The sequence below is a fragment of the Hippopotamus amphibius genome, chromosome 7 (assembly GCF_030028045.1).
Source record: "Hippopotamus amphibius kiboko isolate mHipAmp2 chromosome 7, mHipAmp2.hap2, whole genome shotgun sequence".
NCBI classification, from domain to species: Eukaryota; Metazoa; Chordata; class Mammalia; order Artiodactyla; family Hippopotamidae; genus Hippopotamus; species Hippopotamus amphibius.
The window spans coordinates 87,663,832-87,676,328 of NC_080192.1; the positions used below are offsets into that span (position 1 = coordinate 87,663,832).

General features: G+C 32.5%; 1 protein-coding gene across 13 annotated transcripts in view; it reads left to right on the forward strand.

Annotated features, from left to right (window-relative positions):
• EXOC6B (exocyst complex component 6B) overlaps positions 1–12,497 on the forward strand; it is a 648,544-nt gene that overhangs the window by 364,457 nt on the left and 271,590 nt on the right. For all 13 annotated transcript variants that reach the window (XR_009054872.1, XR_009054873.1, XM_057743615.1 and 10 more), the window contains one exon: positions 207–341. Coding sequence is in view for 11 of the 13 variants with exons in the window: in XM_057743615.1 (XP_057599598.1) it covers positions 207–341 (135 nt within the window). In the remaining 2 variants the exon portion in view is untranslated. The remainder of the gene's footprint in view (positions 1–206; positions 342–12,497) is intronic.

Consider the following 12,497-nt stretch of genomic DNA (forward strand, 5'->3'; position numbering starts at 1 on the left):
AGAAATACAATATGCTTTGGGAAGTCAGGGAATTCTTCACAGAGGAGGTGATACCTAAGCCTATGCTTTAACATTAACTTTTTATAAAATACAGATGGCCTCTGCCATTATGGCTGTTGTTGGTCTTGTACCAGTAGGTTCATATTGAGCCATTCATCCTAGAGTGAGTAGTCAAATTAATCTTACACGTTCTTGTTATTTTCTAGCTTGTCCAGATTATTATCAATACAACACACTTGGAGAAATCCTGTAAGTACTTGGAAGAATTCATCACCAATATCACAAATGTGCTTCCAGAGACAGTCCACACCACCAAGCTCTATGGCACCACGACTTTTAAGGTGAGAAAGCCCTGCATTACTGTAGAAGGGTTCTGGTGTGCTGGGGCATTCTACCTAACATGGCTTTGTTTCTCCTGTAAGTCATACATGGTCTTGAGAATAAGTTCATATGATTTCCTTAGAAAAACAAACATCAATGCTAATTTTGGGGTGTTTAAACTAAAAAAGGTCTACAGCTGTGTCCACTAAATCTTCCTTATATTTCATACATGAAAATGACTTTTTCCTTAGTTGACTGCCTAACAGTCAAGTATTCTTAACTATGGTCTAGAAAATAGTGGTTATAGCTGAAATCAACAGCAATTAAAATGTTTAATTTAGCTATCCTCTCTTCTCTGTGTCCTGTGTCCAGTTTTTTTTTTTTAACCTTACTTTTTAGTGAGGAATTTCTGACCCTTGCTATTGTAGTTAGCAATTTTATAATCATCTCACAAGGCCACAGTACTAGTTTTGATCCAGTATTGGATTAAATGGGAAAAATGACACTTATGTGGAGCAAAAGAAGAATTGGTGGTAGATGAGTTTCTGGAGAGTAAGGAGCCTTAGTAAACTCATTTATATTGCCATATGAGCTTTAAATAAATATTAAGCAGAAAGAGTAATAGGGCAATATCTTAAACTAAAATGGTAGCTTCTGACATAAAGGCCAACATGTATGTTTTGGGATTTTGTTATTGTTATTATTATTTGATTATTTTAGTTTTGAAACAAATCTATGTTACCCTTTTGAAACCTAGAAGCTGATGTTAATTAGATATGAAGTTGTAGAGTTGGAATCATGATTTATGTTTATGGTATCTACTTTTTTTGATCAGTTTGTTCTCTTTCTCTATTTATTGGTACCTTCCCTTGAGAATAGATTTAAGAGAAGAAATCAAATTTGATTCATGTTGCTTATTACATTTTATAAGATATAAAAATTGTTGGTATGATCTGCTCTTTTTTCTGTTCTAAGAAAAAAAAATGTGAAAGATCCTGGCCAAAGCAATCTTGAGAGAGAAGAACAAAGCTAGAAGCATCACACTTCCTGATTTCAAATTATGTTATAAAGATCTAGTAATCAAAATGATATGGTATTGGCATACAAACAAACACATAGAGCAATGGAACAGATCGGAGAGCCCAGAAATAAATCTATGCATATATGGTTGATTAATTTATGACAGAGGGGCCAAGAATATACAATGATGGAAGGATAGTCTTTTCAATAAAAGCAAATCAAAACCACAGTGAGATACCACTTCATACATGTTAGAATGGCAATCATCAAAAATACAAGAGATAGCAAATACTGACAAGGATGTAGAGAAATGGGTACACTCTTGGTGCGAATGTAAGCTGGTATAGCCACTATGAAAAACAGTATGGAGGTTCCTCAAGAAATGAAAAATAGAACTACCATGTAATCTGGCAGTTCTACTTTTGGGTGTGTATTGAAAGGAATCGAAATCATTATCTTGAACAGTTATGTATACTTCCATGTTCACTGCAGCATTAATCATAATAACCAAGATATGGAAACAACCTAAGTGTCCATCAATAGATAAATGGATAAAGAAAATGTTATATACATATTATTGATATATGTATCCATGTGTATGTGTGTGGTGTGTGTGTATGTGTATGTATATATATGAATATTATTTAGTCATGAAAAATAAGGAAATCCTGCCATTTGTGATAAGGTGGATGGACCTTGAGGGCATTATGCTAAATAAAATAAGACACAGAGAAGGAAAATTACTGTGTGCTATCATTTATATGTGGAATCTTAAAAAAAAAAATTGAAACTCATAGAAACAGAGTAGAAAAGTGGTTGCCAGATACTGGGAGAGTGGGTTTGGCAATAGAGAGAAGTTGGTAAAAGAGGTATAGATTTTCTGCTGTAAGCGGAATATGGTCTGAGGATCTAATGTAAAACATGGTTTCTGTAGTTGATAATACTATATTGTATAATATTTGCCAAGAGGATAGAACTTAAATGTTCTTACTAAAAAAAAGATGAATACCTGATGTGATGAATGAGTTAAATAACTAGATGATGGAAAAGAAATCCTTTCACAATATATATGTATATCAAATCACCACAATGTATATTTTAAATGTCTTATAATTTTATTTTCAATTGTACCTCAGTGAAGCTGAAAAAAAGGAAAAAAATGAGATGTTTAACAACAAAATATTCTTTATCTATGTTTATGATTAGGTTAGCTGCTAGATGAGTTTCACATTCATGATGTGACCATGGGTTGTTTCAAATTACCTATAAAATTGCTTACAAGAGAACTAATTATACATGATATTATGTTGGTATCTTTACTTGTAAACTTTTCGATAACATCTCATTGTACTAATATTGATACTCTTTTAGTGAGGGAAAGACTTATTTAATAAAGAGGCCCCAATTATTAGTATGAAAGTATGAGAAGAGCTTTAAGAATTTCAAGATGACCTTCCTTAGATAGTTTAATAGGAATTATAAGTACTCTTAAATATTAGCATTATTATGGAGCATGGGTTAATAATTTTATCAAAAATATTCCTACATGATTTCTACATGTGGAAACCAAAATTTCTCTAGGAAAGAAAATGAGGGAGAGGCTTATAGTTAAGTGTTTGATAGAAAATAGGAGTTAGAGAATTAGAATGTGATGTCCATTTATACTTGTTTATCCTATGGGGAATATGTAATATGTACTGCTATTCTCCCTCTAACCTATCTCAATTTTCTTATTTCAAGAGCTTTTCAAACTATGGTCAGAAATCCTCCCAAAGGGTGGCTTGTGTATTTTGTTGTTGTTCCAGCATTAAAATTGCTGAGGGAAAATTTAAGGCAGACAGGAAGCTATAGAGGTTGAGCAGCCAGTTAAATATTCAGTAAAGGAGAAGTTCTGGAGACCACTAAAGGTCATGTTGACAGTGCTTATTGGAAACACTGATTGCTTAAAACACATTGAAAGTTTATTTTTACCAGGACTGTTTCAGACCAGCTAACCCAGAACTCAGTATAAGCATGACAATTATAACAGCTACATATTGTGTATTTTCCTAAGCTACTGTTTCCAGAAAACTTTCCCTTGCAAATGGAAACCTTAATGCTGAAAAAGGGGCAAAAACAATCAGAAGGTCTTCAAGATATTTTCTTGCAGAGTTCCTTCTTGTTTCTATCATATGTGACCTAATCAAGCTGGTATCATTAGCTTCCCTTGTTTATAAGAATTCCCTCACTCACTTACAAAATAGAATGAAGATATTTATTAATTTATCCCATCACAAATATTGCTTGTGTACTTACTATAAAATATGGTAGATTTTTGGGTAGAGGAAGAAAAAATACTTAGTTCATGGATTTAGAGTTTATAATCTATGGGAAAGACAGACACTGTAAATTCTATAAAGAAATGTGCAAAAAATGCTGGAATAATATAATAAATGCATTAAATCTCTCACTGATCCTATAAGTTTTTATAAAGCGTCTGCTACATACCATGCAATAAAACAGTCTCCTGACTTTACACAGCTTATATTTCTAGTGGAGGTGATAGATGGTACACAAGCAAACAAAAAATATAATGTCAGGTAGTGGTAAGAACTAGGAATAAAAGTAAATGACCTGAATGAAATAAGAAATTGAATCACTTGAATTTCTGATAGATAAGCATTCCAGTCAGCAGTAACAATATAGTAGAAGGTATTGGTGTAGTCATGGTGATCAGTATGCAAGAGGGTGAGTCTGGCATTGATGGTAGGAGTGGTAAGAGATAAGATCATCAGGAGTCATGTGATTTCTGGACTCGTAGGCTGCAGTAAGTACTTTCGATTTTATTTTGAAATGAAATGGGAGGCCATAAGAAGATTGGAAATGGTGGTGATAACCTGATTTATAATGAGTAGCACTGGTTGCTATATGAAAAATATACTATAGGTCAATAAGAGTGGAAGAAGAGAATCAAATTTGAAGGTCATTGCAGTAGTCTAGGTAAGAGATAATGGTCACTTGGACTACAGTGGTAGAGGTGGAAGTGGTAAGAAATATTTTTGAAGGTAGAGATGGCAGTTTCTACTGCTAGATTGGGTATGACGTTGTAAGAGAAAGAATGGAGTCAAAGATAATTCCAAGATATTTAAACTAAGCAAACTGGATGAATAGTGATGCTATTAACTAAGATGGAGAATAGTGAGAAAATAACAGGTTTGGGGAGTGGCAGTAGAATCAAGATTTCCGTTTTTGACGTATTAAGCTTGAGGTATTTAGTAGCCATTTATCATAGAGATATTAAGTTGACAGGATAAAGTCATACCTGGACATAAAAATTTTAAATTCGTAAGTGTAAAGATGGTATTTAATGCTGTGGAGCTGCTTTCTTCTGGGAACTGAATATAGATAGAGAAAAGGTGTGAGGATTGAGCTCCAAGGAAATCAACATTGACAGGCCTAGAAGAAGAAGTGAGTGGCACTTAGCTGTGAGACGTTCAGGGAGGACTTACCAGAAAATGCCCAGTAGGAGGTGTCCAGCAGGAGTATCTTGGGACCAGCAGAAGGTATCCAGATGGAGAAAGCATGAGGAGGGAGTAAGGGACTTTTTAGGTGAGACAACTTCATATACAAAGATGAAATAATGAAATAAAATCATACATGTTCAGTGTAGAATAAGGGTAGCAAAGACATAGGGAAGTAGGTAAATATCAATTTGTGAAGCACTTTGTTTGTTAATGATAGATAATTTGGACTTTATCCTGCTAAAGTCTTTGAGAGACTTCAAGCAAGGATGTGTTGCAATTTAAAAAATAATCATTTACTTTGCCTAATTAGAAGGAAGGAAGGAAACAAGAAGGAAGGATTGAAAAAAGGTTGGAACGCAGGAAGGGAAGGGCAAAAGAAAGAAGAAAGGAAGGAATAAATAAATCACAATTACTTGAAATTCATAATCAGAGGAAATTAAATACCCAGAATACTTTATGTAATTCTGTGCTAATAAATTTGATGGTCTATAGGAAAATATGTGATTTAAAAAGTGATTCAAGAAGATATAGAAAATTGACATGACTATGAAAAAAATGAAAAAGTTATTAAAGACATCTTAAAATTGGGTAAGAGTCACTTGATTTTACCAGTGAATTCATTTAGGCTCTCATGAAACAGCTAATTTCTGTATAATTTAAACTACTCCAGATCATAGAGAAGAAAGGAAAATATCTCAGTTAATTTTTGTGAAGTCAACATAACAGTGATTCAAAAACTAGAGAAACCACAAAAAAACCCTGAACAATTAAAGATAAATATTGATATAAAAATCATAAATAATCAAATATCAAACAAAATCCAAAAGTGCATAGAAAGTAAGGATAAAGTTAAGAATGCAAGGATGATTAGTATTAGAAAATCATTTAAAATTATTTACTACTCTGATAGATCAAGTAAGAAAAAAATGTATGAGTATTTAAAAAGATACTAAAAAGGTATTTTATATAAGGCCACATCTCTTCCTGATAAAATCTCTTAGTAAACTTCTCTATCAGTAATTGACAGATCCAGGAGGCAGAAAATTAGTAAGGATATAGTTGAATTGAATGGTGCTATCAATCAGCTAGATCAAATTGACATTTATAGAATACTTCATCTAACAACAGCGTAATACATATTCTTCTCAAGCTCATAGGAATATTCACCAAGACAGACCATGTTTTGGATATTAAAACGCATCTGAAAAAATTTTAAAGAATAAAAATCGTATAAAACGTGGTCTCAGACTAAATGGAATTAAACCCTGGAAATAAATAACAGAAAAACAGCTAGAAAATTCCCAAATATTTGGAGATTAACCAACACACTTCAGAAAAACACATGGGTCAAAGAAAAAGTTTCAAGAGAAATTAAAAAGTACTTCAAACTAAATTAAAATAAAATACAGTTTATTAAATTTGTGGCATCAGTGAAAGCACTGCTTATAGGGAAATTTATTAAATTTATTGTGTTAATTGCATAAATTAGAAAAGAAGAAATTTCAAGATCAATAGTCTAAGCTTCTACCTTAGGAAATTAGGGAAAGAAAAGCAAATTAAATCCGAAATAATCAGAAGAAAAGAAAAATTAGAGCAGAAATCAGAAAACAGAAAAGCAAAGAAGAAAATCAATGAAACCAAACACAGGTTTTTAGAAAGATCAATAAAATTGATAAACTTTGAGTTAGGGTGACCAATAATAAAAGAGAGAAGACACAAATTACTAATATCATAAATGAAAAGGCCATCACTACTGATTCCATGGATATTGAAAGATTAATAAGGGCATATTATGAACAACTCTATATCCACAAATTGACAACCTATATAAATTGAATGAATTTTTTCAAAAACACAATTTACCAAAACTCACACAAGGAGTAATAGATAATCTAAATAGCCTTGTATCTATTGCAGAAATTGAATCAATAATTAATGGCTTTCTAAATTAGAAAACACCAGGCCCAGCTGAAAGAATCTGAGGAAGACACAAGTAAATGCAAAGATATTTCATGTTCATTGATTGGAAGAATTAATATTGTTAAAATGTCCACGCTACCCAAAGTGATCTACAGATTCAATGCAATCCCTATCAAAATGGTAATTTTTTTACAGTATGCTGTTTTTTTTTTTACAGAAATTGAAAAAAAAACAGTATTAAAATTTGTATGGTACCACAAAAGACCCTGAAAAGCCAAAGCAATCTTGAGAAAGAACAGAGCTGGAAGCACCACACTTCCTGATTTCAAATTATAAAGCTATTGTAATCAATACAGTATGGTATTGGCATAAAAACAGACACATAGATCCATGGAACAGATTGGAGACCCCAGAAATAAACCCATACATATATGGTTGATTAATTTATGATAAAGGGGCCAAGAATAGACAACTCTTCAATAAGTGGTTTTGGTAAAACTGGATAGCCACATTCAAAAGAATGAAACTGGGTCTCTGTCTTATAGCATAGACACAGATTGACTCAAAATGGATTAGAAACTTGAATGTAAGACTGAATCCATAATACTCCTAGCAGAAAAAATAGGGGTTACCTTCTTTGACATTGGTCTTGGAGATGATTTTTTGGAGCTGACACCAAAAGCAAAGGCAATAAAATAAAAAATAAACAAGTGGGGCTTCATTAAACTAAAAACCTTCTGTACATCAAAGGAACCATCAACAGAATGAAAAAGCAACCAATGGAAGGGGAGAAAATATTTGCAAATCATGTATCTGATAAGGGGTTAATATTAAAAAAAATACAAAGAACTTATACAAGTCAATAGCAAAAAAACCCAAACAATCTGATTAAAAAATGGGCAAAGGAACTGAACAGATACTTTCCCAAAGAAGACATACAAATGGCCAACATGTAAATGAAAAGATGTTTGACATCACAAATCTTTAAGGACATGCAAATCAAAACTACAATGAGATATTACCTTACACACATTAGAGTGATGTCATCAAAAAGATGAGATAGGGCATATATCCAGAGAAAATTCTAGTTTGAAGATATACATGCATTCTGATGTTCATAGTGCACTATTTACAATAGCCAAGACATGGAAGCAACCTAAATGTCCATCAACAGATCAATGGTTAAAGAAGATGTGGTATATAGATACAATGGAATACTACTCAGCCATAAAAAAGAATGAAATAATGCTCTTTACAGCAACATGGATGGATCTAGAGATTATCATACTAAGCAAAGTAAGTCAGACAGAGAAAGACAAATGCCATATGATATCACTTACATATGGAATCCAAAATATGATACAAATGAACTTATTTACAGAACAAAAATAGATCCACAGACACAGAAAACAAACTTATGGTTACCAAAGGGGAAAGGGGATGGGGGAAGGATAAATTAGGAATTTGGGATTAGCAGATACAAAGTACTATGTATAAAATAGATAAATAACAAAAGTCCTGCTATAGAGCACAGGGAACTATATTCAATATCTTGTAATAAACCATAATGGAAAAGGATATATATATATATGTGTGTGTATATATATATATGTATAGCTAAATCACTTTGCTGTACATCAGAAACTAACATAACATTGTAAATGAACTATACGTCTATTTAAAAAAATACGCAAGAGATAACAATTGCTGGCAAGGATGCAGAGAAAAGGGACCCCTTGTATACTGTTGGTGGGAATGTAAGCTGGTACAACCACTATGGAAAACAGTATGGAGGTTCTTCAAGAAATGAAACATAGAACTACCATATGATCTGGCAATTCTACTTGTGGGTGTATTTATTGAAAGAAATCAAAATCTTGAAGAGTTATGTATACTTTCACGTTCATTACAGCATTAATCAAAATAGTCAAAATATGGAAACAACCTAAGTGTCTATTAATGGATGAATGCGTAAATTACACACATACTCACATACACGCCATATACACAATGGAATATTATTCAGCCATAAAAAAGAAGGAAATTCTGATCATTTGCAAAAACATGGATGAACCTAGAAGGCATTATGCTAAGTGAAATAAACCAGATAGAGAAGGACAGATACTTCATAGTATCATTTATACGTGGAATCTAAAAAAAATGTTGAACTCATAGAAACAGAGAGTAGGAAATTTATTGCCAGGGCTGGAGGGTGAGGGAAATAGAGTTGATAAAAGGGTACAAACTTTCAATTGTAAGATGAATAGTCTGAGCATCTAGTATATAACAATGTGACTGTAGTTGATTATACTGTATTGTATAAATGATAATTGCTAAGAGAGTAGAATATAAATGTTTTCACCAAAACAAACAAACAAAAAGTAAATATGTGAGGTGATGGATGTATTAATTAACTTGATGTGGGGAATTCTTTTGCCCTGTATACCTATATTTAATCATTATGTTGTACATTTTAAATACTGTACAACTTGTCAGTTATACCCTAATTAGGCTGAAAGAAATTTAACATAATATTTAAGGATGAAATTTCACCACTTCTCAGTAATATTTTCCAGAAAATAGAAGCAGAGGGAATACTATCTAACTCACTGTATGAGGCTAGCATTACCCTAATACCAACCACACATTGCAGAAAGGAAAACTAGAGACCAATATTTTTCATGAATTTAGATGCAAAATCCTCAATAAAATATTATCAAATCGAATCCAACAATGTATCAGAAGTATAAACTATAGCCAAGCGGGATTTATTCCAGGCTTGCAAGACTTATTCAACATCAAAAATCAAGTATTATAATTCTTCATATCAATGGGCTAAAGAACAATTATAGAATCATATCAGTAGATGTAGAAAATACATTTGACAAAATCAAACATCTATTTGTGATAAAAAAAAAAATCTCTCAGCTAACTATAATAGAGGAGAAACTTCCTCAACTTGATAAAGAACATCTACAAAAATCCTACAAATAACATTATACCTGATGGAGAGAAACTAGAAACTTTCCTGCTAAAATCATGAAAAAGGCAAGGATGTCCTTTCATACTACTCTTATTCAGCATTCAGTAAGCCATGAAATAAAAGATGTACAGATTGGAAAGATAGAAGTAAAACTGACCTTGTTTACAATTGACATGATTGTATAAGTAGAAAATATGAAAGAATTAACAATAAGAAAAAGACTACTGGAAGTAAAAAATGAATATAGCAAGGTTCAGCATATAAAAGTGATATACAAAAGTCATCTGCTTTATCATTATACCAGTAACAAATAACTGGAATTTGTAATTAAAAACACAATACTGCTTACATTAACATTGAAAAAAGAGAGAAATATGTATAACTCTAACAAAATAAACAAGATCTATGTGAGGAAACCTGTAAAACTCTGATAAAATATAATCAAAGAAGTAAGATCTAAATAAATGGAGATATGTTCCTTATTCAAGGATAAGGGAATTCAATATTTTATCAAATTATCAGTTCTTTTCAACTTAACCTGTAGATTCAATCCCAGTCCAAAATCCAGCAAGTCATCTTGTGGACATTGACGTTTTGTTTCTGAAGTTTATATGGTGAGCAAATAGCCGGAATAGCCAACACAATATTGACGGAGAACAATGTTGGAGAACTGACACTACCTGACTTCAAGACTTACTGTAACACTACAGTAATCAAGACAGTATGGCATTGGCAAAAAAAAAAAAAAAAAAAAAAAAAACAAACATAATTATGTCAAGAGAACAGAATAGCAAGGCCAGAAGTAGAGTCACACAAATATAGTCAACTGATTGTTGACATGGAGGAAACTCAGTTTAATGGAGAAATGAAAGTCTTTTCAATAAATATTGTTGAAACAACTCAACATCCACATGCAAAAGAGAACAAAAAAATGAACCTACACAGATGTTACACTTTAAAACTGAGTTAAAAATTTGAGTTTGAGTTAAACTCAAAAATTTTGAGTTAATTGAATTAAAAATTAACTCAAAAGAGATCACAGACTTACATGTAAAACACAACACTATAACACTCTTAGAAAGTAGCATAAGGGAAAATGTTGGTGACCTTGGGTTTGGCTATGACTTTTAAGGTACAACAGCCAAAACATGATTCATCAAAGAAAATACTGATAAGTTGGACTTCATTAAAATGAAAAACTTCTGCTGTAGAAAAGGCACTGTTAAGAGAATGAAAAGACAAGGAGAAAATGTTTGTAAAATGAATATCTCATAGACGACTTATATCCAAAATATACAAAGAAGTGGTAAAACGAAACAATAAGAAAATTAAAAAGTGGGCTCAGCGTGGATTCACTTTAAAAATGGGCAAAAGATCTGAATAGATACCACACCAAAGGATGGAGAGGGAGTTAAAAGTTAAAACAACAGTGAGACACCATTGTACAACTCTTAAAAAGGCTAAAACCCAAAACTGACAACAAATGCTGGAGCAATAGCAGCTCTCATTCATTGCTGGTGCTAATGAAAAATGGTAATATTATTTTTGAAGACAATTTGTCAGTTTCTTACAAGGCTAAACAGAAATAGTCTTACCATGAAATTCACCAGTTGTGTTCCTTGGTAGCTGTCCAAGTGAATTTGAAATCTTAAGCCACACAAAAACTTACACATGAATGGTTACAGCAGCATTATTCATAATTGCCTACTCTTGGAAGCTACCAGTATGTCCTTCAATAGGTGAATGGATAAACAAACTGATAATCCTGACAATAGAATATTATTCAGTGATGAAAAGGAATAATCAAGCCACAGAAAGACATGGAGGGCTATTAACTGCACATTGCTAAGTAAAATAAGCCAATCTGAAAAGCTATGTATGTGGTTCCATGTATAAGACATTCTAGAAAGGCCAAGTTTTGGAGAAAGTAAAAAGATCAGTTGTTTCCAGGATTTGGGGGATGAGCAAGGGAGGGATGGATAGAGCGGAGTGGATTTTTAGGGCAGGAAAACTATTCTGTATGATTCTGTAATAGTGAATACATGACATTATCTATTTGTAAGTACCCATAGAACTGTACAACACAAATAGTAAACCCTGATGCAAACTATGGACTTTAGTTAGCAATAAAATATCAATATCAGTTCATCAGTTGTAACAAATGTTCCACACTAACAGCAAGGTTTTTTTAATAGGAGAAACAGTGGGAGGGGGACGGGGGGCAGGATCTGCAAATGCTCTGTACTTTCTGCTCAGTTTTTCTTTAAGCCCAGATTTCTAGAAAATAATGTTTATTAATTAAAAGAAAACTCAGTAAAATGGGAATTCAAGGACAGTATTAGATTATCATACAAGTAAGTAAATATGTAAGCAGAGAAATGCTCTTAAAATGCTGTTCATATAAGTAAACATAGTCATTGCCTATATTATAGTATGTAAATACCTTGTAAAATTATGCAGCCATTAAAAAGGTAAAAATGGAGAAGAGGGTACGAGTTACCGTACAATATAGGACACAGCAACTGATTATGAAGGAATGAATGGAATCTAATATGTTGCTTAAATCTCTGCCTTGGACTGAAATGAACAGGTGAAGAATGGGGATTATGATTATTCTCATCCTTGACTTACAGAATTCAAAGTTTCTGTGAGCCATAATGCAGGAAACAATCAGATGTATGGGTCTTTAACAAGAATGGGTTTGGACAGAGATAGTGGAAGCCATAGGAGGTAATGAAATCACCCAGCAA